At 32.0% G+C, this 24,624-nt stretch overlaps 1 protein-coding gene across 1 annotated transcript in view; it reads right to left on the reverse strand.

Moving 5' to 3' along the window:
• Window positions 1–19,734: 19,734 nt before the first annotated feature.
• The window catches only part of LOC108723590 (ras-specific guanine nucleotide-releasing factor 1), an 81,707-nt gene continuing 76,817 nt past the window's right edge, over window positions 19,735–24,624 (reverse strand). The window contains exons 20-25 of the mRNA XM_018449451.1: window positions 24,522–24,542; window positions 22,748–23,123; window positions 22,035–22,132; window positions 21,690–21,972; window positions 20,912–21,106; window positions 19,735–20,254 (exon numbers count right to left, since the gene is read on the reverse strand). Coding sequence (XP_018304953.1) covers window positions 20,036–20,254; window positions 20,912–21,106; window positions 21,690–21,972; window positions 22,035–22,132; window positions 22,748–23,123; window positions 24,522–24,542 — 1,192 coding nt within the window. The 3' untranslated portion in view covers window positions 19,735–20,035. The remainder of the gene's footprint in view (window positions 20,255–20,911; window positions 21,107–21,689; window positions 21,973–22,034; window positions 22,133–22,747; window positions 23,124–24,521; window positions 24,543–24,624) is intronic.

Raw genomic sequence — 24,624 nt, forward strand, 5'->3', positions numbered from 1 at the left:
TATGCGATTTATATTGGACAGATTTAATAATAGCAGTAATTATTATGCTCTCGCTAATATTATTGCATGGATTTATGTACATATTTTTTAAAATCAATTTTATGAAAGCGTTTGTACAATCGATAGAGATATAGGCTTTATTGTCTTATAGCTATTTGTACTATTGAAATTCCCATATTATGCTTCACATACATTGTAAACAATCGCTCTTTTATTACATATAATAGATTACAACAAACTCTCTTTTATTACAGATTATTAAAATAAAGACAAACAGCACGTTTGATACTTATATTTTATTCTCATTATTATGTTTTTATTGTCCGTATGTGAGACTTTAAGAGAGAATTTGTCTACATCTAATTGTTTAGTAAACCGAAACAAGAGCGCAGAAAGGTAAGGGCACGTTGCATACATCAAAATACTTGCGTGATGTAAACGAGAGTGCGGAACGAGCTCCCGTTATACCAGAATCATAATCATGGCCTTAATTAAAAGAGCATTAATTAAAAGCGTGCGCCGCCGAGCTTGCAATTAATAACGGTCCAATTTGTTCTCGTTATCCGACAACGCGCGGTCCAGCGACATTTACCGCTCCCACTTTTACAGCATCGCGCTGAATACGCGGAAATGTTACCCGAAATCCTGTATTTGTTTTTCTCTCTAAAACTTACATATAAAGAAGATTCCTTTCGTGAGTTTGTAGTCGAAACGCAGAGGAGCTTTTCTTGTGTATATTGATTAACGATAACTATATTAAATATCAATTATTTAGAGGATGAGATGGTACTACGCAATGACCGTAAATTCTCTTCGTCAAATTTCCGGAGCATAAATGTAATTTAATGCACGAAAGAAACCGTTTCGAGTACATTCGCGGAAACCGTATGTATTAAATTGTAAAGCTGGCGATCCATCGATATTAGTGTAAAACTGGGCAGTCATAGTATAATATTGACATAACATTAAAATGCGGGTTTCCATCGGGCTATTGTTAACAATACAATAATAACCGGTTTATATTCACGAGATAATCTCACGCTGATGATTACCAATGAAATCGGTATCGCGATGAGAGCGGGATATAAATAATAAAGCAACGGTCATCAGACTGATTCGTTGTAATCAACAGCATTATACCGATTTGCCACTGTATAATATAACATTCTTTTATGAACACTTGCGATGTCATCGATGATGCAATGATCAGTCATAATGCATGTTTTCGGAGACCGCAATGGATGGTAACATTGATTTAGTATGGAAAATATGAAGAGAATCATTAACATTTCGTGGTTGGTAACGAACGATAATCGATGTCGACATGAAATTAATAGTCCGACGTTTATTTTAATAATGAATATACAAGCAACTTCTATATTCTCATATTACTAATATTTAGATTACAGTTACGCTAATTAGATTATATATTTTTAATACCGTTCGTGATATTAATATTAAAACGTTAAATATTAATCGTTATAATCGATTATATATATTTTTTTAGTTATTTCAGTTAATGACATTTTCGAATATAAATTACCTATGCAGTACGCGTTTTATGAAAAGTGCGATTTTCCGTTGAATATCTCTCACGGAAATTCCGCGGAAAGGTGAGCGACGAAGACACAGCGGAATCATAAATTTGATATGCTCATTTCGGTGGAAATCCTAACATCTGCCTAATTAAATGCAGCCTTATCTCCTTTGGATACTTATTTAATTTCATTTCGTGTAATTCTTAAAATTTACACATTCGACGTGCTGCAATCATGGCATGTTTCAGTTCGCCCGTCGTTTTACTCCACTTTCGTTACGTCAAAGTAACATGAATAGTATTATGAAATATTGTATTATGTCGAAATAGCTTGTCTCAAATATTAAGCCATTTTCCACAATCGAGATAATCAAATACAGAATTTATGTAATAACTGTAATCCTCGGTTATATCTATTCATGCATCATATTACATATATACGCAAGCGACGGAAGAACAGTTTTTCTAAAGTATCTAAAAATTTAATTATACACAAAAAAAATTTGCAGATTTTAAATAAATATTTACTCCAATATAGTACTAACGAAATATTTACTAAATGTAAACATATATATATTTTATTTAAACATAACTGTTTTATTTTGAATACATATTTATTTACTATAAATAAATATTTCGTTAGTACTATTGGAGTAAATATTTATTTAAAATCTGCAAATTTTTTTTTCAGTGCAGATATAGATTTCAGAAAATAATTTTATTAAACCATCGAAACAATTTAGGATACTCAAATATGATGATCAAAGCTGCAAAAAATTTTGGTATTCTAGCAACTACAATAGTTTGAACATCCTTTATAATTATTTTGATGGTCCAACAAAATCATTAGGTGATGAACTTAATTCTTGAGGTTTTTTCGTCTCCAAATTGATTTGTTTCGAAGAGAAGACGAATGAATACCTTAATCAAAGTAATTCCCTCCATTTTCTATTACTTTTTCCCATCTCTCCGGTAACAGGGCAATCCCATGACGGTATAGAACGCGGTATCTTTCGAGGCGATCCATTCATCCATCCATTTTTGGACTTTTTCGTAACTGAAGAAGTGTGTGTCCGTAAGGACATGTTGCATCGATCGGAAAAGATGGTAATTCGATGCCAAGTCTGGAGAGTACGCCGGATGCGGAAGGATTTCCCATTCAAGCTCTAGAAGTGTTGTCTGCTTCACGCTTTTCGCAACATGCGATCGAGCGCTATCGTGCAAAATGACTTTGCATCGATTGTTGGCTGGTCTTTTTTGTATCAACACGTTACTCAATCGACATAATTGCTGTTGGTAGCGATCAGCTATAACGATTTCATTTGGACGCAATAGCTCGTAATATAGCACACCCTCCTGATCCCACCAAATGCAGAGCAAAGTCTTATGCTTGTGAATATTCCTCTTCGGTGTTGAAGTGGATGGTTGACTGGAGTTCATCCCTGATTTCCCCCGCTTGGGATTATCAAAATAAATCCATTTTTTATCGCCAGTCACGATACGCCACAAAAAACTCTTTTTTCTTTGCCTGGTAAGCAAAGAAGTCGTGATAGACAAACGATTTGTGGCGGCTCGCCCCCAGAGGTCTCACGGGTCTCGCGCAGATTCTCGTAAGCACCCCAGTTACACGAATTCCGTTTAAATAAGATCCCGATCTAATACTTTCTCGGGCGTCTAAGGCAGGTCTCACTACATCGCCTTACTGATGAGTCCAGTAGTGGGGACCAGGACGAAACCCCGCGGTCGATCATACTTCGAATCGATCACGATCCGCGTCATTCATTTTTCCGGCCTAACTAATTCAATGATACTACCGCCACAGATTCAAAATGGCATTTTCTGACAACTCATGTGATAGTCATATCCCTTCCTTATGAATCTTTCCCATGGCATGCAAGCGTTTTGAGACGATCTTTGGAGAGACAAAGAATGTCTCGGACAGCCGAAAAAATTTGAAGATGTCGAGCTGCAAGAATTGTTGAAACTTCATCATACACTTCAGATAATAAACAATGCGTTTCAGCTGCGGTTTTCTTGAGGTCGAAGTAGTGAAGAAGTATATGTCGGAAAAACAGCTTATCGCGGTTCATTTTCAATCGATTGAAAAAATCTCTTTGGTGTCTCGAGAAATCTAACCTGTGAGGATTGAATCACTTTCAGCATTGTCTAAACTACAAAAGACATGCGTCACAAAAAGACTCGAAGGGGTAACCACTTAATGTAATCGTGGGACAGAGTCTTCGAAATCATTATAAAATTCGTATGAAATCTCTATGTATAATTCGATAATTACATATGCAACCACAAGAAATCATTGTATAATATTAAATAAAATCGTATATTTTTCAAATGACTTCATATGTAGTAAAAAAAATTGTTTGTATTCAGATGAAATTATATGAAATCAAATGAAATCATGTAATCTGTGGGACAACATTTCAGCAAGTGGTTAAATTCACCACCTAATATTTTCAAATCTGTATCTAACTAAATTTTTAGATTAATCTCTTTAGTGTTAAATTTTTAGATAACTTAGCAAAACCGTTCTTTCCATGTGGCTAACATTTAAGGAACTTTATTTCAATATTTTTGAAGTTACTTATTATTATTTTTATGATCTAAAAATATCGATAGAGAGAGAGAGAGAGAGAGAGAGAGAGAGAGAAAAGAATTCATATACTTGTAAAATATTAATAAAAGAGTATTTGAAGTACCTTATTTTGTGAAATTATTAAATATCACATAATTTATGAAATGTTTATATTTGAACTGGATATCTGTAGTTATATTATAATTCGGTATTTAATAATGGCTATCTATTATAATATTTGTATCTGTATTTTCGTGAGAAATATGGACTTGCACTGCGAGATGTACACGTGAACTACGTAATATTTCCTTGCATCATTCAAGAAGCCACAAGACAGCTCCGAGACAAACGATACGTCTTTTCACGATCGTCGGCGGTCGCGTTGCTACAGAGCATTACCATCGCAATCAGCTGGAACGGACGAATACGACTGTGGATTCGAGTGGAACGCGTTCGCGTCGGAGAAAAGTCGCAGGCAAAATAAACAAAAAAAAGAGAAAGAAGAAAGGTGAAAGAAAAAAATACATCTACCATGCGGTCGTATCTGCGTGTAAATGGATTGTTTTAATAACTCTGAAAGCCGCGACGCGCATCGAGGCGTCGCCATCAGTGTAAAACGGTTTCGCGCGAACAAGCATGAATGCGGAGAGCGAGAGAGAATGCCGTTTTGTTACTCCCCCCCCCCCCTGCCCATCGTGCTGGGAGGAAACCAAACGGCCATCTCATTGACGAGGCTTGCCTGCGAAGAACGGAATAGCGCGTCTTGGCGCGCTCAAGGAAGCTCTCATTAATCTTTGGTAATTAATGAGTCGCAATTTTCTTGCACGACTCCCTCTCGGCGAACCTCAACGAATACAAGTAGCACCGTGGTTGTAGACAATCATGCATGCAACTTCTTTTTCATTCTACGTATGCAAACGTATTTATGAAACTCCTCACAAAGGATATGAGTCAACTTTTCTCTTTCAATGAAACTCAGTACATTTGTGGAAAAAATATAAAAATTTTTTTCTCTTAGGAAATAAAGACTACGTTATTGAAAGGATTAAAGAATACACGAGAGAGACTCGGTTCAGTAATTGAAGAGAGTTAGAATTCATTGAGAGAAAGAAATGATTATAATTACCGTAATTTAACTGTAATTCATAGTCATTTTTGATGCTAATTACATATTTTTTTAATAGAACTATAAATATAATAAGATTATTATTATTAACATATATGTGCAGTAATAACTATAAATAACCATGATTATTTTCTCATACAATTATAATCACAAATATCAAATACCTTTTTCTCTCAGTATGAATATACATATAGCTTCATAAGAATAGCTTCACAGAATAAATGATTCATAGAATGATTTAGAACGTATTCAGAACGCGCTAATAACGATGTTAGCGGGTTTAGCATATAGTTATATATACCATAAAATTTCAGAAATAAAAGTGTGCATTTATCGATAAAAGCGTTTCAAATATTATAGGTCATAGGATATATAAGTAATTGAAGATAAGGAAAATGTACCTACACACAGTTATATAATAGCTTTTCTCAAACAGTTACGAAAAGTTACGAACAAAAGATGAGCGTTGGGAGGAAAATGGAGATCAGGAAAAGTATAGGCTTGCGGATCCACAATGCACATATATATAGACATACGCTCTGCGAGTTCAGAAACTGTCCGCTTTCCCGAAATGGTTCGGCGGCTTTACCATGGTTTAATGGCGGCCGAGAGTCCCATGTACGGACCGCTTTGCAATATCGCGTGTTCAGCTGTGATAATTAAGTGTTACGGTTCTTGGTTCGTTATCCACTTAGTCGCCGCAATTACACGCTGGATTACGCCGCACATTCGGTAAGCAAAGTAGCAATTTGTTCCAAAGCGCCAGCAATCCGGATGAAGTATGACACTGTGAGGCCGTGTGACCTAATTAAGACGATTATTATATTTAAGATTCATTGTTTCTCTGTTTCCAATGATGATATTCACGAAGACATATATATATATATATTTCTGTAAGTAGAAAAATAATGGATACTTTGATTTCTGTAGCAGAGATTGTACAAGGGCAACTTTGAACTTTACAAATTAAAAATAAACTGTCCTTTTTTGCGATTACAAATTGTAATTTTTGAAATAGCAACACAGTCACAGATAACCATCAAGCGATTGCAATTGTTAATCTAATCTAGAAGCGTTTTGTGTTTTTGTGCCTTCCTACTAAATTTACATTTCGTTATGCTATGTGTTTTTTCTTATTCATATCTACTTAATAAAGATGAAATATTTAGTTTTTATCGATTTATTTGATTGTGATATTTGATTATATTTTGATAAACAAAATAAGATTTTTTTCCAATGTGACTGATGGAACAAAGCAAACAGGGTACCTTAAAACTTGTTCATCACTTCAATCGCGTTCACTGTTGCTTCCATATCAAAAAATTTTGAAAATTCAAATTTAGAATCAAATTAAACAGATAATTGTTCTTTTTCAGTAAACGACAACTGTAACTTAGATTTCACCGATGTAGACCAAGAAATGTTTTCAACACCAAATACTGAATTTAACTATGAGAATTTAAATCCAAGTGATTTCGTATTAGTGAAATGTTTCATCACAAAAGATAAATTCGTCTTTCGCAATGGTGAAAATTGAAAACAATAAAAGTTCTTACTTTTACACTGTTTCACTGTTCTCACTTTTACAACTTTCTTAAAAAAAAAAACAGACATTAAACAAATTTTTTTTCCCGCTAAAGGAGACAAGTGGTCTGTCAATAGGGTTAATATAATCGCCATCAACAATTAAAATTGGAAAAACTTCGAGAACTGCATCAATACTAATACGTTCGAGTTCGATTTTTCACATTTGCAGTTACGTTAGTGGATAAATTAATTTTTCCAAAAGTTTTTGATTGGTCTCTCAAATGCGGTAGTTCGTTTATTTTATTATTTTTATAAGAGATTTGTAAGAGAGAGAGAGAGATTTATAAGTTTTTTTATAAGAGGGATTTATAAGAGTTAAAAGATAGTCTATTTAAAATTTAAATTTTGATAATTTAAGAACAGAGTTTATTATGTTTTTTAATTTTATTTTGATTAACATAATCATTACAAATTCTTAATTTTTGTTTTTTTAACTTTTATTATATTTCCAAAAAAGAGGCTCTTATTATAGGTGTACTTTTGAACATAAAGAGTGTTTCTTTAAATATAAATAAAATATATATGCCGTTATGACATTTGTTTCAATGTGGTTTATTATTGTATATCAATAGTAGTAACTACTATAATAGCACATCAGAAATACAAATGATTTCATTATATAATAATTTATGAGCCTGAGAAGAAAAAGTATTCGAAGCTATCCTTCTCATCTTGAAGGAAATTAATCCTTCGTTATTCGTAAGGTGTCCTTATCAGAGATATCCCCGCTGACACACCCGCTTTATAAATTTCCTAAATGTATAAATACTATTTAATATAATATAATGTGTATAATATATATAATACACATTATTATTGAAAAAAAGGGTTTTTGGTATTACAGTATTTCTGATTATAATTATATATTAATATTACTATAATTAACCCTCAAATATTTGTTAATTATAAGTAATCCTCAACTTTAAAGATATTTTGATTGTGAATTTTGGTAAATAAATATAAATCTGTAAAAATCTCGAAAACCTCTATTACTGACAGAAAAGTTAAAATACATGTTACTGGAAAAGGAGAAGCGATAAAAGATTATGCGATTATTACTATTATAACGTTAGTAATAAAATATATCTATGTATATATAATTTTATCAATAAATAAATATATATCTATGTATAGCTGGCACCAAAATAACTGTAACTTAAAGTTAAATTATACTAATTGCAACCATTTTTATGGTAATAATAAAAAAAAACATTTAATTAATATTTAATTAATTATAAATTAACTTAATTCATAGCCATTTTCAGTGCCAACTGTATTATACAAGGTATTTATTGATAGAATTGTGTTTTTTAGAGTATATTATTTTATAATTTAAAAAATTGTTTGCATTTAATTTCATCTAAAGGATATATAGAATATTATCAATCTTTATTTAATTGTAAATTATCAAAAAGAGAAATGCTAATTGAGATATAATGATGGGATGTCAAAAACATCCTACGCGAGTAATTACGTTATATTTAAAAAAAACATACAAATAATTTAGGATTAATGACAGGTCATCGTGACAATAAATTAGGCAATATAGGAAAATTCAATCTATCTGATAAATTTGTAACATTAACTGATGAAAAATCAATACAATTTTTTTTATAATAAAGGAAATATTTTTTTATAAAAATTAAACTTCCGTGATTACTTTATTGTCGTGTATTTATTATTTTTGATAGACTATTATTAAGTACGGACATGGATGATTGATAAAAAATACAAGAGAAATATATACAGAAGAATATTTTCTATTTAATGTATACAGATCGAAGATATAAAATATTTGATAGACAATAGACAGCTTTAACGATTACTGTATAATATTCAAGAATAGAGATTAGCCTTCCTTGTTACTTTCTCCCTTTCTCTTCCTTTCTTTTTTTCTGTTTCTTTTCATTCCTTTTGAACAATAAAATTATCAACTATTTATAATAGTTCTTTTAGTGGCTTATAAACATGTACAACATTAAAATCCTGATTGAATCAAAGACAATACCGAGTCTTTTTGTGTATGTAAAGATATGTACGAGGGTCGTCTGAAAAGTTTTGAGCCTAACATAGAAACAAGTAATTTTTCGGTCAAATTCAATTTTATTTTTCCACATAGTCTCCTTTTAAGTCGATACATTTTTTCCAGCGATGCTCCCACCCCTTTAATTCATTCAAATAATACTGAGCGTCTTGCTTTGCAAAATAGGTGTCTACGGATACGATGACTTCGTTCGATGAAAATTTCTGTCCTCCGAGCCAAACTTTGAGCCTAGGAAACAGAAAAAAGTCGCTGGAGGCCAGATCTGGTGAATACGGTGGATGGTCAATTAATTCAAACCGCAATTCGTGAATTTTTATCATGGCGACTGCTGATATTCGATTTTTTCCATTTTTACAAAAACATTGACATTGACTGGCACAAATGACTGTCAAATAACAAAAGCGCCGGAAGTAGCTACAATTTTCGCAGATATCTTTCAAAGTATGTATGTACGATTATAGTACCAAAATTGTTTTGACGAGTAATGCCATCTTCATGTTGAGGCTCAAAACTTTTCAGACGACCTATGTATGTGTGTGTGAGACACACACATGTAGCTAATTATAAGTTTCAACTTTTGTGGTATTTATACGACAGTGTTACTTTTCTCTTTGATTCAATCCTCTGAGAATGACTTTTTGATTCTGTCCGAACAAGATTAGCGATAATACAATCGTGATAACATTACTTAGGCCCTGCACACAATGGAGGAAATATTAGGAATAGGAATAAATATTAAGATTTCAACCGTGTAACCTATCAGAAATTTGGTGTAACTGATAGATTGAAATCTTAATATTTATTCCTGTTCCTAATATTTGTTCCATTGTGCGCAGGCCTTTACACTGCATGTCAAAATAGTATCGAGAGAGTGGCGATCGTTGCTGTTGAGCAAAATGATTTTCGTTACACATAAGTTTCTTTATCTCTCATCTAAAGTTCGATATACAATCTGCCTTTAACTACATAAAATATAGAGAGACTTATGTACAATATTTAAACAAACATCTATTATCTCACTTTAAACAGTTGTGATTATTAACGTAATCTACACAAAAGTCAAACTTGCTCAACAGTCACCGCCGCACACTTAAGTCTCTACATTAGTTATGGTTGATATTTAGTTAACATTTACTCACAACCAGCTGATGATTTGTGATCGATTAGCTTTCCGCTTTAATTTAGTCGAAGGAACATTATTGCACACTTACAAATACACGTCGACACGCAACTCCATCCTTGTACGCTGTCATTACATAGCCATTCACACGCGATAATAGTAATATTCATATATTGAACATGTATTAACGGGTAATTGCTATAGTTACAAACAAATCAAATATTTGTATGTACAAAGATTTTAAATTATTAATTAGGAGATACAGAAATGTATCTTCGCAAAGTAACACGCAAAAAAAGTAAAGAAATAAATTTAATTAAAAACATTACAGATATATCCAAACTATCGATAAAAATAGAGATTTAAATATCTTTTTAAATCTTTTGTTTGAGACTTAAAAAATTCAAAACTTGTAGACTTTTAAATTTTAAGTTAATTATTTCTTTTTTATTTGTAAGATAAACACAAATTTTTAATATATTTCTTTATCATGTCGCGTATTCTTTTAGAAGAATCCGTGTTTGTCGTTTAATATCTACTTCTCATTGTGAGCTAACAAGAAAAGTGCGAAAATCCGCGAAGTAGAATTCTGCGAATATCAAGATATTCAAGGAGTTACGACTGAAGATACGCACGCGAAAACTTGAAAGGGATCTAAAGCCCTACTCGCGCTCTCTCTCTATTTCAACAATACGCTCCTCGCACGTCTACTTCGAGTGCTATTCAAAAAATAGAACAGAAAATATGCTCAAAACTTTTTACTCTTGCGCGCGTAGGGTATTTCTCTTATGCTAAAAATCTTTTCTATCGCGAATCTCTAACCTTTTTTATATGCACTTAACCAGTATAACTAGAAATGGACCAAAAAAAATTCCACTCAGATACATATGTATGTGAAGGTAATTCAAATAACATTAAAAATTTATTTATACATAAATATATGACTTTTTAAATTTCCTTAAAAATATTTTCTTAAAATGAGTTGATTACGATGGATTTTAAATTAATTGTTGAATATTAAATATCCAAATATTTCTTGAGAAGAAATAGTAACTTGAAGTGATTTCCGTCAATAAATTACTCTACTTTACGTCTGCATCTGCATCATTAATTTGTGTATAAGAGAAACAATTGAAAATTTTTACAAGTCTTGCTCTCTTCTGTCTTACATTTACTGATAAGTAATTCTTTCACTTTTTTGTTTGATCTTACGAGAGGATAGATCTTATGTTAAAAAATTCTGTGAAATATATTGTAGATACTGTCGCAATTGACGAATCGAACCGATTAATTCTGCATCGTAGCCACGAGATAATTTTAATCGAAGAAGTGAACAGACAACTCTCTATGTGCCACATTGGCATTAAGAAGTGAGGTAACTTTGGTTAAGACGGTACTTTACAGCACCCGCAATTACTCGTAGCATAATTTGCAACGATAATTACATTCACAGAAGTTGAAATATTTTAAATCGTGATTAGAATAGTGATAAGTGCTTTCTGCGCATTATTTTAATGCTTAACTCGACTAATACTATGTCCGGATCAATATTTGTATTATACAAAATCTGCGATTGGAATCGAGTTAATAGATAATAATTTCAGAAAGCAATCTTATTCGAAAATTTTCCATGTCTCTTTAAGATTCGTCTTTTAAATTTTCGTGCAGAATTATCTGAGGACTAGAATTACTATTTTTAAACATCGTCAAATCGTATCTTCATATATTTTAATGTTGTTTTTGCATCAAACTATCTCTTCATATATCTTAATGTTGTTTTTGTGATGTACAGATGTGTTAATCACATCTTCCTCGATGCTATTATCAAATGTGAATTTAACCATCGACCTTTTTGCATTATAAATGGCTATAGATCTTCTTTGCAGAAAGAATTCTTCAGCAGATGATTAATAAAAATTTATGAATTTGTACCTGCACGAAAATTAAGTAGACTGTAAAAATTCTTGGGCAATTATAAGCGCCAATCTTGCCATTTTTCCACGCTATATTCAGTAAGCCATTAATCTACGATTATTATCGATATAGCTTAAAAATACAGTTGTCAATAAGAACATCACGCTGTTTCGTAAACGCAATAATATAGTACAAGATTATATTAGATGACTTCATCCTGATTGCGGGAACGCGGAGGTCTTAAAACCCCATCTTATAGTTGGATATAATAAAACGGTACATCTTATAATACTGTATATATGTATACGATAATGCAACGCTTCATTTTGGCGTAACATTAATAATAATCGCATCAATCGATAATCATCATCCTTCATACCTGTGAGATCTATCAACAACGATAATGGCTGCCTAGCGCAATGCATGTTCAACATGTAACTAGAGTTATGTACAAGGAAGTGTATGTGACACATATCGATGTCTATATATAGCGCTTACATAAGGATTATTCACGACGTGCCGCGAGTAAACACGAATAGGTACATGTTACAGTACGTGCGAAAGTGCATCAATAATACAGAGATCGCAACTCTTTTTTCTGAACGAGATATTTAGAACATTTGAAGGTACACTTGGAACTTGATCGCCGAAAATAAGACATCTGGTTACGGTTCCGATCGGAAATGCGAGTTTTTGGCTAGTGAAGTTCGGAATTAATCTTTCTTACACAATAAAAAACATTTATATTTATGTTGAAACTGATTCTAACATTTTTGTGTTGAATTTTTAATATAGCCGAGTGTCAATTTAACATAATTTAACATATTTAACATAATGTGATTGTTATTTAAACATTTTGTGTTAAATTGATATTCAATATTTTTTAGTATTAAAAATGATTCAATTTCTGTCCAGAATTTTCGATTTCTCCAAAAAACAATGCAATACTGAGTTCCCATAGGTAAGAGAGACCGAAGATTACCTCCGACTCCCTAGGTGGGGTGCCAAGGCTGACTACACGAGGTACCAGGAGTGGTGAGTCGACAGCTCTCGGTACAAGATTAGAGGCCTGTCCGAATGCGTTTTTGATGAGGAAGAATATCCACCTTCAGGGAGACCTAAAAAGCGCTTAAACTCAACGTGAGGGTGCCTCGTAAGAGACAGAGGCTAGGGGAGGGTCAGAAAATGTGCCGCTGGTGTTTCCTAGCTACCTCTACTTTAGCCAAGGATAAATAAGCAGTCAGTAGATTATGAATGCAATATCGTAGGTGATGTGCATTTATAGAACCACTACATTCCCTTGATTCCCAGAGGGGAGGAGGGTGTTTGAAGATTTGCCGTCGCCTGAACAAAAAAAGGATACTTGTATGTATTGGCTCGAACAGCGCTGTGTCTCATCAAGATTTTGATTGAAAAGGGGATTAAGCTTTCAAAATTTTAATGCGTTTACAAACCCAATTAGGTAACAACACGCTTTCTAAATCTCAAGTGTACGAGTGATATATAGAAGTCACGAACGGCCAAGGGGAAGTCGACGATCTTCACAGAATGGAGGCTCCGCCAAGCCTCACATCAGCCTAAAAGATTTCTATAGGCATAGCATCGTTGCCAAAACAATGGGAGAAGTATCAGTGTGTGAAAGAAAAGTACTTGGGAAAAAAACCTAAATTGGCACTAACACATACAGTCTCATCATCATTATTGAAATTTCGGACGGAAGTTGAATCACCCATTTAACACAATTTATGAGTAAGTAAACAATTAATATAAGAATGTATATTGAAATGTAAATTCTAAGATAAACGAATAAAATATGTTAATTTAATATATCATAAATGTTAATTTTACTTTTAAAAAATATGTTTTCACAGTTTGTTTACAAATAATATCAGTGTTATATTTTCTGTGTTTTTTTACATATATAATATGTATATTACTTTCTAACATATTCATTTTATGTTAAAAATTAACACAAAAACTTGAACCGTTTGGGATACGTCAAATGTGTTAAATTTAATACAATTTTTCCAAATGTGTATGCGATGCACAAACAAGTAATATTTATCGTAAAGACTTTTGTAACCGAATTCGACTTCTTTCGATCTTGTTTACGACAAATATTTCTTATGCTTTTGATTACATATGACAGAATAACTAATGAAAAATGCAATTGCAACAATCGGGAGTGGTTCCGAATTGGAACAGATTGCCGCTATTTATTTTGTCGCAACAGCAATAAGCCAATTGCAAAATTTGCTAGTTAAAGCTCGCGTTTTTTTTTCGATCGGAATTGTAAATAGATGTCCAGAATAGCAACTTCGTTGGCACTTTGACAGAAGAAACCCCGACTTAGGAAAGACATTTTTTTGTGCCTCTGCACAATAACAATTACTAATCTTAATTGAATGATAGCATGGTAAAATTTAATAATTAAACTAGCTAAATAATCCCTGCTTATAACATCACATAAAAGTTGGTAAATATATATATACATATAAAAATAATCCCTTCAAAAGTCAATGACCTTGACATATGTGATTATCTCTCAGGAGCAGTCAAAAGGTTTTAGCCTTCACTCTCATTGTTTGTTAAAAAGTTATTAACAAAAAATGTATTGAATACGTCATCGTTTTCTGACATCTTGTACATTTGAGAAATAAATATATTTATAAGAGACGAGATTCCACATAGAGTGCATTCCGTTTCACGCATACTGTATCGTTTTATCTCTCTTTAATATTCGGTCAACAATAATGATAAAATGATATCATGTCCATCATACATGAAACAGAATACATCTCTACGAGAGGGTAACCACTAGCTGAAATATTGTCCCACAGATTACATGATTTCATATGATTTCATCTGATTACAAATAATTTTTTTCACTATACATATGAAATAATTTGGTAAAATATACGATTTTATTTAATATTATACAATTATTTCTCGTGGTTGCATATGTAATTATTGAATTATATACATAGAAATTTCATATGAATTTTATAATGATTTCGAGGACTCCCACGATTACATTAAGTAGTTACCCCTTCTCATCTCTAGGTTCACTTCCACGAAAAGCAAGGTTCAATCCAAACCTATATGTATCTAAGTTTTGATAGTGCTGCGGTGATTCCTCTGAAGGGGGAGGGCATACTGCCTCCAAGTATATACTTTCCATACGAAGTTTTTAACTTTCAACAAATACTATTATAATATTAATAACAAAAATATGTAATACTGTATAATATATTACAAATAAGAAAAATCCCCTATAGCACAAAGTTGCACAAAAGTTGCAGTAACACTGCTGTAACATTGCAGCAACATTGCTTGTTATAGCAATATTGCAGAGATTTTGCAGCGATATTATTGCAAATTCTATGCTGTATGGGATGTTAGTTTTTAACATTCATATTTTTTATGAATAATTTTTTAACAAATAACGAGCAACAGCTAAAACCTTTTGAATGTTACTCGGGTATTCTTGATAATATATATCAAGGTCATTGACTTTTGAAGACGTTGATCTTATATAAATATTATAATCTCTCTCTAAAAAATAATAAATTATACATAATGACAATTAGATTATATTTGAAGAATGATTGAAAATTATAACATAATAACAATTTGTAAAGATGTTAGCCGTAATATTAATTCTATTTTTGTATACTCTAGAAAATATTCTTCCATGTTATATGACAGAGCTGCCTAACTTTTTTCAATGTCACAAGAACATATAAAAGAACACATGGAAACGAGTAAGAGAGAAACGTTAACTTATGAACGCCTAGACAGCTCTGCTATACGACGTGATTTACGGATATACGTTCAAATTCTGAGTTACATAAACTTTTCGCTTTTGATATTTTACACCGATTGCATCGACGTTAATTGATGATCGATTCATATAATTAGAAAACATTTTTTTAATACTATCATAGACTGAATCTAGACATTGCTAATTAGATCTGATCTCATAAAGATTGTCGATGCAATTGATTCTTATTCGTCACATGATCTTCCTTCAAATTGGCACAAGACTTTGATAAGAAGTGGACAATCTCTTGAAACAGCCAACAATATTTCCCTGTCAAGAATGTCTCGCAAATTATGCAGAAATTTAATTAAAAATATACATTCCATGTTTAGATATTCATTGAATTTTTTTTAAAGTACGACACCAAAAACGCAGTTAATTATATCGTTAATTTATATCGTATACTAGAATTAGGCATTTACTATTGTGTATGAGTTCTCTTTGATAAATTTTTTTATTTTACTAATTCATATTATTACTTTAAATCCTAAAATTTGTCACTTTAAATTCTTAAAATCTGATATTATTATTTAAATTCTTCTTTATATTACTTTTAATTTAACAGACCATTCCGCATTAACAGAAAAGGACCTGACATTACCCACATTTGGTTTAAATCGTTCGCGATGAGAAAACAACAAAGTTATAACAGGAAGAATTGATATTAAAATCATAGGGAAAACAACGATACGCGATCGGTACACATTTGGAAAAAATGTGTTGAATTTAACATAAATCGCATGTCCCAAACGGTCCACTCAGTTAATTTTACATAAGATGAATATGTTAGAAGGTAACACAAATATTATGTAAAAGAATAGATGCAAAAGAAAGATAACATCGACACAATTTGTAAACAAATCATGGGCACATTTTTTTTCAGAAAATTAACATTTATGATATGTTAAATTAACACATATTTCATTCATTTGTCTTAGAATTTATGTTTTAAAACACATTATTTTTATGTTACTTGTTCACTTACTCATAAATTGTGTCATTTTGACACTAAGAAACATCGAATATCATTTCACAAAAAATGTTTAAATAACATAATCACATTATGTTAAATTAACACTCGAATATGTTAAAAAATTCAACACAAACTGTTAACACAAACGTGAGTAGAGCGTTTCCAAACAAATACACAAATTTTTTTACTGTGTATAAAATCGTAGGAATCCAAATCCAGATCGCATAAATTTTAATGTTTCAAATGCAGTCATGTCCCACTATATCTTAAAAGAGCGAATTTTTCTTTGAAAAAAATATAAACAATATATTTTCGAATGAATTTGACTAAATTCATATAAATTCGAAAAAACATGTTTTGTAACATACAATTACACGAAATACGAATAATGCGAATTTTTAGTATTATTTATATATTTAAAAAGTTTTTAAAATTTAATTACTTTTATATATATATACAAATTAAAGCATTTTAAACTATTTTACGATCAAATAAGAACAGTTAAAAATTATCACATGCAGTATCTGAAATTTACAGTTATACTTGAGCGAATAAGAATAGATTTTTAAGGACGTTAATAATTAATGATTGCGACAGTGATATGCTCCGTCTTGCGGTAAAATTATCCGCAAAAGATTGATTCGCGAATTTTATTTTCCTTCTTTTCTCTTTCTATTGTATCTTTGAACTTCCGATAGTAAATATCTACTTGTTTTCTCATTGGACGCTTCGTGTCCAACACCTACATAATATTCTGAAATAATTTTCATGGTCATGACGAACGTTTAACATTACTGCATTGAAAAACAATTTACTAAATTTACTAAATTTTCATAAATATTTCTTTGAATAGTCCTAGAGAAATATTTATTAAATGTAAATACATATTCATTAGATACAATATATAACCATTTGATTTAACTATCAATTTATCTAAACATTTATTTACCATAAGTAAATATTGCACTAGGACTATTCAAAGAAATATTTATTAAAATTTCATAAATTTTTTTTCTCAGCGTTTAATCGTGTCTTAATAAACATCGATGAATTCTACAATTTGCACAATTAATCCATTCTCTACATCATGTGATAAGTAAAAATCACAGGAAATTTTTCCAAGGTCAGTCGCATTAATCAATTTAAATTAGCTCAAAACATCTCAAGGACCGATCAATCATACAAATTAAGAAATCATTCCTTTTTCATGTTTTACGCCTACGGATGATACAGTATAGGATGTTGAAAGATAAATGATACTTCTTGAAGGCATAAAATGCACATGTGATTTGTATAGATCACGCAAAGATTATAGTCGAATCGACTTTTAATGATAATTATAATTTGATAGAAGTAACGAGCTATTTACAATTAATTAATTGGTCATACGTCGTTTTCGAAGGACGCAGACTTTGCGAAAGGAGAATCTAAATATAAAGTTTTACCGTTTCGACAACCGATTTGAAACCACACATGCTTGTTTCAAAATGTGTTTGAGAATAAACCCTGATTATCGGAATGCCTATACGCGTTGTTCTAACATTGATCCGCGTAGCACGACCTTAAGGTGCACATTTTAATTTTAAAAAATATGAGTAGCTCATGAGCGCTTTATTCATCGCCTTTTCGAGAGAGAGATAAAGAGAGAGAGAGAGAGAGAGAGAGAAATCTTCTTTCTCACGCGTATTTGATTAATATAGAAACGCGCGGTCTGCGCGCCATAGTTTCCATATTTGAGCTCAAAAAGGTCGTGTGCACTTTGCACGGCGGAAACGTTAAGATTGCAGAAATGCATCCGAAAGTCTCTTAATAAACGTAAAACTAAAAATAGATGTGGGTATATATATATATAATATGTATATAAATTTTTCACTTAAAATCTCGCCTTTTTTTTCCTTTTACAGTTCGTGCGTCAACGAAATACCGGTTCCAAACTATCTGATCATGTGTTGCTATTGACATGTATAAATGTTGAATAAAAATATAGAGGCGGGCGAGAGAGACATTGATCTGGAATTATGTTAAATATAGTTGATATGTATAATATCATTTTGTATAAGACTTATATCTTGCTTGGCAGATAAAGAAAATTTGTATACATATAGTTTATGAATATTTGAGATTTTTAAATATTATTTAACAGTAAAAATATTTAATTACCAGAACTAAAATCGAAAATTTAATATCAATACACGTTAGTAAAACGAGTCGTTTAATAAAAATAGGATATTATAGTATATTTGTACGTAATTTTGGAATTGTTTTAGTTAAAAATTGACAAACTGGTTGTTAGCTGTTTGACAAACGAGTTTGCTTTGATACTCGTAGTAATAATTAAAATAAACAAAAAACAGTGATATCATTATGCTATTGATTGTCAGAATATAATTTCCATTCATCTTTCATGCTTCTCATAGATTCTCTTAAATGTACTCGTTTGAACTGTTTTTTATATGTTTCGCACAATAATACTGGCTCAATTGAGCTTGGCTAAACTAAAATCAACGACAACTCTTAGTTGCCTTCACATTTCGTCGTAAAATCAATGACCTTTATTTTGTAAAAAATCGGATAATCTGTGAAATGTATATCATTTATCGGACAGATCAAACTAACCACATTTTTGAACGACATTATTAGTTTATCAATGACACACACACACACACGAAGAAATTAAGCATAATCATATTGTTACAAGAAAGTGTTTCTACACTCATTAATAATTAACTTTGTATTTTTATCTTCAGCAGATTTTATGTACAAGCACGCATTTCATTTTTTTATAATCTATACACGTTGCTATTAAATGCGCTTACTTAAAATCTGCGACTTTCTTTGTCAGTTCTTTTCAATACAACTTTGAATTACGATTGAAATAGAACATTTGTCATCTTAAAATTTAAAGTAGAAGTAGAATTAACTGTAACAGTGAAGCAGAAAAAAAGTTAAAAGACAGCAATTCTGGTAACACGGAAGTTTCATCGAAATCCAATTAGTTTCGCTACGTTTTCCTTCCGCGAATCGGAGGCCATTCTATGCGCGACAATGAAATCATTGTCGAGCTTGTTTATATAACTCTTGCTCAAATGTATCGCAATAAGTAAAATTGAAACAACAACGGAAGTCAATGGACGTTACGTTATAATCGAAGGTGGACAGAAATGGACGGGGCTAATAACACGACGAGTCGCATTCGCAATCGTCGTAACGATCGGCCAATAAATAGTTGATCCTTTTGAACCTAGATTTCCCTTTCTATTCATTGTGAAGTGAAGGTGGAATTGAGTTATGCGCTTCACAGTATATTAGGACAAAACAAATTCATTTTGTAGACACGTTGCTGACCGAAGGGGGTAGATCGATTAAGGTAGAATTACTCAATCTAGATGTTCTGGGCTCGAGTTCCAAGGACATACGATACAGATCCTTCTCGTTCAACAGGAGCGTCGTGTCGAGTAGATAGTTGGTTACTTTCGTGACCAATTCGATCTTATAGGGTGTTTGCTGGAAATGCCGTATCTCGCGGATTACGTGAGACATCTGAAAAGAAACACAATATCTTCTAGTAACTTTGTTTATTAATACACAATTGAAAAAAATTTGTAATAAATTTAACCTATTTTATATATCCCAAATGGTCCACCAAAATTTTTTGTGTTAATTTAATATAAAGATAATATGTTAGAAAATATGTTAGAAAATAGTATAAATATCATATAAAAAATGTAACATTGCCATAATTGGGAAGCAAATTTCTTCAGTAAAAGCATATTTCTTTAGTAAAATTAACATTGATAATATGTTAAATTAATACATTTTGTTCATTTTATTTTATAACTAACGTTTTGAAATATTTAAATTATTTTTATTTGTTTATACTTGTGAATTGTATTATTTTAACACTAACAAATATTGAATATCAATTTTACACAAAATAACATAATCACAATATTACGTTAAATCAATACTCGGGTATGTTAAAAACTTAACACAAAATTGTAACAAGAATCGACTTTAACACAATTACAAAATATTTTTCACTATATAGCAAAAAATGTACCATAAAATAATTAATTAAACGTATATCGGTATTAGATAAATTATTCTTTAATTCTCCTATACTTATGCTAACAGATTAAAGGATTTGATAAGAAGGAATATAAAATATAAATTTTAAGTAAAATTGAAGAAGCTCACCATTCGCATTTTCGAGAAATTTAAGAGACCTTCAGACATATTTGGAGTACCTTCTTCGATGAACGAAAGGTCGGTGAGATAAAGACCTAAATAAGGGATACAAGGTGGATCGCATCGATGCAAAGCGTCCCGCAAATTTCTAAAGCGTCCATCGGATGAAACGATATGCTGTAGTCTTTCTATCGTCTGCTTTGTCTGGAAATCAATAGTAGTTGTATAAAATCTGCGAACGTGTGTTAATTATAACGCTCTATTACACTGTTTAACAAAAATAATCATGTACACACAGAAAGAACGATTTTGCTGCAATATCTACAAATTTTGGTGGATACAGAACTAAAAATAATTTTGTTGAATCAGCAAAATAATTATGTAAGGAACTTAAGCATAATGAACAATGCTCTAAAAAGTTTTGACATTCTAGCAACCAGCTTAAACATTCTACATAATTATTTTAATAATCCAACAAAATCACCTTCAGCTCTGTATCTAATTTTTTAGATACTTCAGCAAAACCGTTCTTTTCGTCCAAGAATGATGGTAATTGGTTTCCGCAATTTTCCCAAGTGCTAAGTATATCTACAAATTGTTCGATTCAATTACAACACAATTTTGAGGAATGTATAATTTGCAAAAAAAAGTTAATTTAATGTATTTTAGTGTGTTATAAGTATATGTGCAGACGCGTTGGAGAATTTTACACAAATTATTTTCGAGCTAAACGAATTACGTACGAAGTTGGATTTATAAATCATTCAGGAATTTTCGAGTAGCGTACCGTTTTGGAAACCTTATCCCAAGTTTTCTTCAGCCTATATACGCTACTGTTTGTGAACGCAGCGCAAATTTGCAGCACGCCGTTATAATTATGCAAAACCCTATTGATATCAGCAACCGCGGCCCATTTCTCGATAGCTGCAACTCTGGCCGACATATTGGAGCGACGAACAATTTCGGAAACAACTAATTGCGACACTTCGTTGAATCTTTTCGTCATAAGAAGAATATGAGGCGCTTGAGTTACTTTATCCGTCTTCATCCACGCTTGTCCAAGAAATTCTCTACAAAGTAAATGTCTATATAGTCAAACAGCAGCGATATGATTTCGCAATGTGTTGCTTACTCGCTGCCGATGGAGATGAAAATATGGTGATCTAGATATGTCATCTGTTCCGCAATCTCGAGTGCAGACAGCGTCTCGATGTTCTCCTTACTCGGAATCTGAAAATAATTTGTTTTTGAATATTAGTATCGGAAAAAATTCTTTCGGACCCCCTTACGAGGTGCCAAAGTACCGCTGTTAGTACTTTTGTCGAGATACGACACCCGACTCGCCCGTCCTCGTAGTTAAAAAAATCGTTAAAAATTTAATAAAGGGCCGTCCCTCTGTTCTATTCGATACCGATCGATTGTTCATGATCTACTCTATTGGAAAAAATTTTTTCGGACCCCCTTACGAGGTGCCAAAGTACCGCTGTTAGTACTTTTGTCGAGAAGTCGTGTTTTATGAAAAAAATTATTTAAAATATTGTAATAATGTGTGTAATATCCCATTTTATCCACTCCATACTTTATGTTTGAAGTTCGATAAATAATTTTTACATTTTAAACGATTCTCGAGCAGAAGAATAAAAATTCCCTTGGGAGGCGCATACGCAGCGGGAGCGGGCGACCAATTTCAGCGTCATATTACATTAATAGCATATCTTATAAAAATGTGGATGTAATAATAAAAATTTTATTCTGGCGTCGCCGAAGAAATAAATTAAATACGGCATTCAAATTAAATACGGCATGTTAATTAGTACTGAACAAGTCGATAATTTCATCACTTACTATTGGCGGAGTCAGTAGTTTTTTCAGGTCGATCTTGTTGCTTTCAGTTTCTTCCTTGGTAATTAATCGCAAAAGTTGAGTGGCCGCCTTGTGTTCGGCCGGTAACAGATTAGGGTTGTAATTAATATCTTCCAGGAACTCTATGGTCATGTTCTTCAATTCCTGATCCATTTCGAAGTCTTGGGCATGCTTGGATACCCAGTGTCTCAGAACGTTTAGCACCCTCATAGTTGCGGCGGTCGACATTACCGATTCCTTCCGCCTATTCCTATCTCGGCCACGATTGTTACCGTCAGTGGCGGGCCCTTTGTCCGGTGGATTGCTCGAAGCGGAAGTTGCGATGGCGAATGCGGTCGCAGCCGTGGACGTGCTGCTCCTAAATTCGAGACCGATTTTAATATTAATAATATTGACGATCATATTTTTAAAAGTAAAAATCGGAGTCTTAGTGGTTGAATTACGATCTTATTTCATTTCGACTTGCCTAGGCGTTCACTCTGCGTTGCGTTAAGAGTTTCTATCGCTTTAACCCGCCAGTCAGGTTTTTCGCGATATATTTTAAAGCATGCTACTGTGCTGAAGGAGCGGCACAAGGAAAGATTCAGTGATTGTCTATTTTTCTATTTTTTTAAATAATATTGACTGTATTATATCATGATAAGCATCGTGATTTAAGCGAATAGAGTCTAATGTGCATTTTAATTTTGCAAAAAAAGTTTTGAGATATCGGTGTGAATACTTTTTACAAATTAACGGTGTGAATACTTTTTATTTGCTATTTTTATTATTGTGTTGCTACAATGTATATAGTTGGAATAAGGATTGTATTGTAACTGGCATAGTTTCGGTAAGATCAAGTTTCGATGCTATAAATATGAAATAATGCATTTAACGTTATAACTGTGCCGAAGGAATTGCGGCACAAGAAAAGATCAAGTGATTGTTTATTTTTCTATTTTTTAAAAACAATACTTGATTACATATTGTATCATGTAGTAAGCATCATGAATGATTTAAGCAAATAGAGTTTAATGTACCTCGATTTTGCAAAAAAGTTTTGAAATATCGACAAGTCAGCGGTGTAGATTTCTATTTGTTGTTTTTATTACTGTGTCACTATACAAAGTACATATTTGGAATAAGGATTGTAACTGGCATAATTTTAATGAGTTCAAGTTTCGATGCTATAAATACGAAATAATGTATCTAATGTGTTATGGCTACACTAAAGAAACAATACAAATAAAGTTTCAATTATTTTATTTTATTCTTAAAAATAATACTTAATTATATATTATATCATGTAATAAGTTAATATAACAAATAAATAAATAAAAATAAATCGCAGAAGCACTAAGATCGGGATTTACAAGAATTATTGCCGGTTTCAATCATTTTTTGGAATATTCTGCGCTATAAGCACGCAAGTGGCACAAGCGACTATCGGGTAAAAACTATTTCTATTTCGTTTGGTCATTGTTTCACTATAGTGCATTTTTCTAAACGATGAAGAGCTAGAGTGAATTGGATCGTGTGTAAGCGAATAACCGTTTATATAGTAACAAGGGAAGAGAGACACATTTAGGATTACATTACGATTAATTTTCAGAATCAATAGCTAATTGTTCCAACAAGCCATAATCTATAACAATAGAATAAAGCACAGGATAGACATTTCAGGCTTTATTTTTTAATGTTGCTGGAAGCAGGAAGATCGCAGCCATGCTACACGCAATAAGTGGATAATGACGCTTTTCAAAATGAGCCCACTTACCAGATAGGTTCAGGTCCAATGCTATGAATGACACAAAACAATACATGAAACATGGTTGAGTAGAAACAGCAGCGGGAGTATCTTCTTGATCTAAGGGTTCTCA

The sequence above is a fragment of the Mycetomoellerius zeteki genome, unplaced genomic scaffold (genome assembly GCF_001594055.1).
Source record: "Mycetomoellerius zeteki isolate Tzet28-1 unplaced genomic scaffold, Tzet1.0 scaffold106, whole genome shotgun sequence".
In the NCBI taxonomy this organism is placed as follows: domain Eukaryota; kingdom Metazoa; phylum Arthropoda; class Insecta; order Hymenoptera; family Formicidae; genus Mycetomoellerius; species Mycetomoellerius zeteki.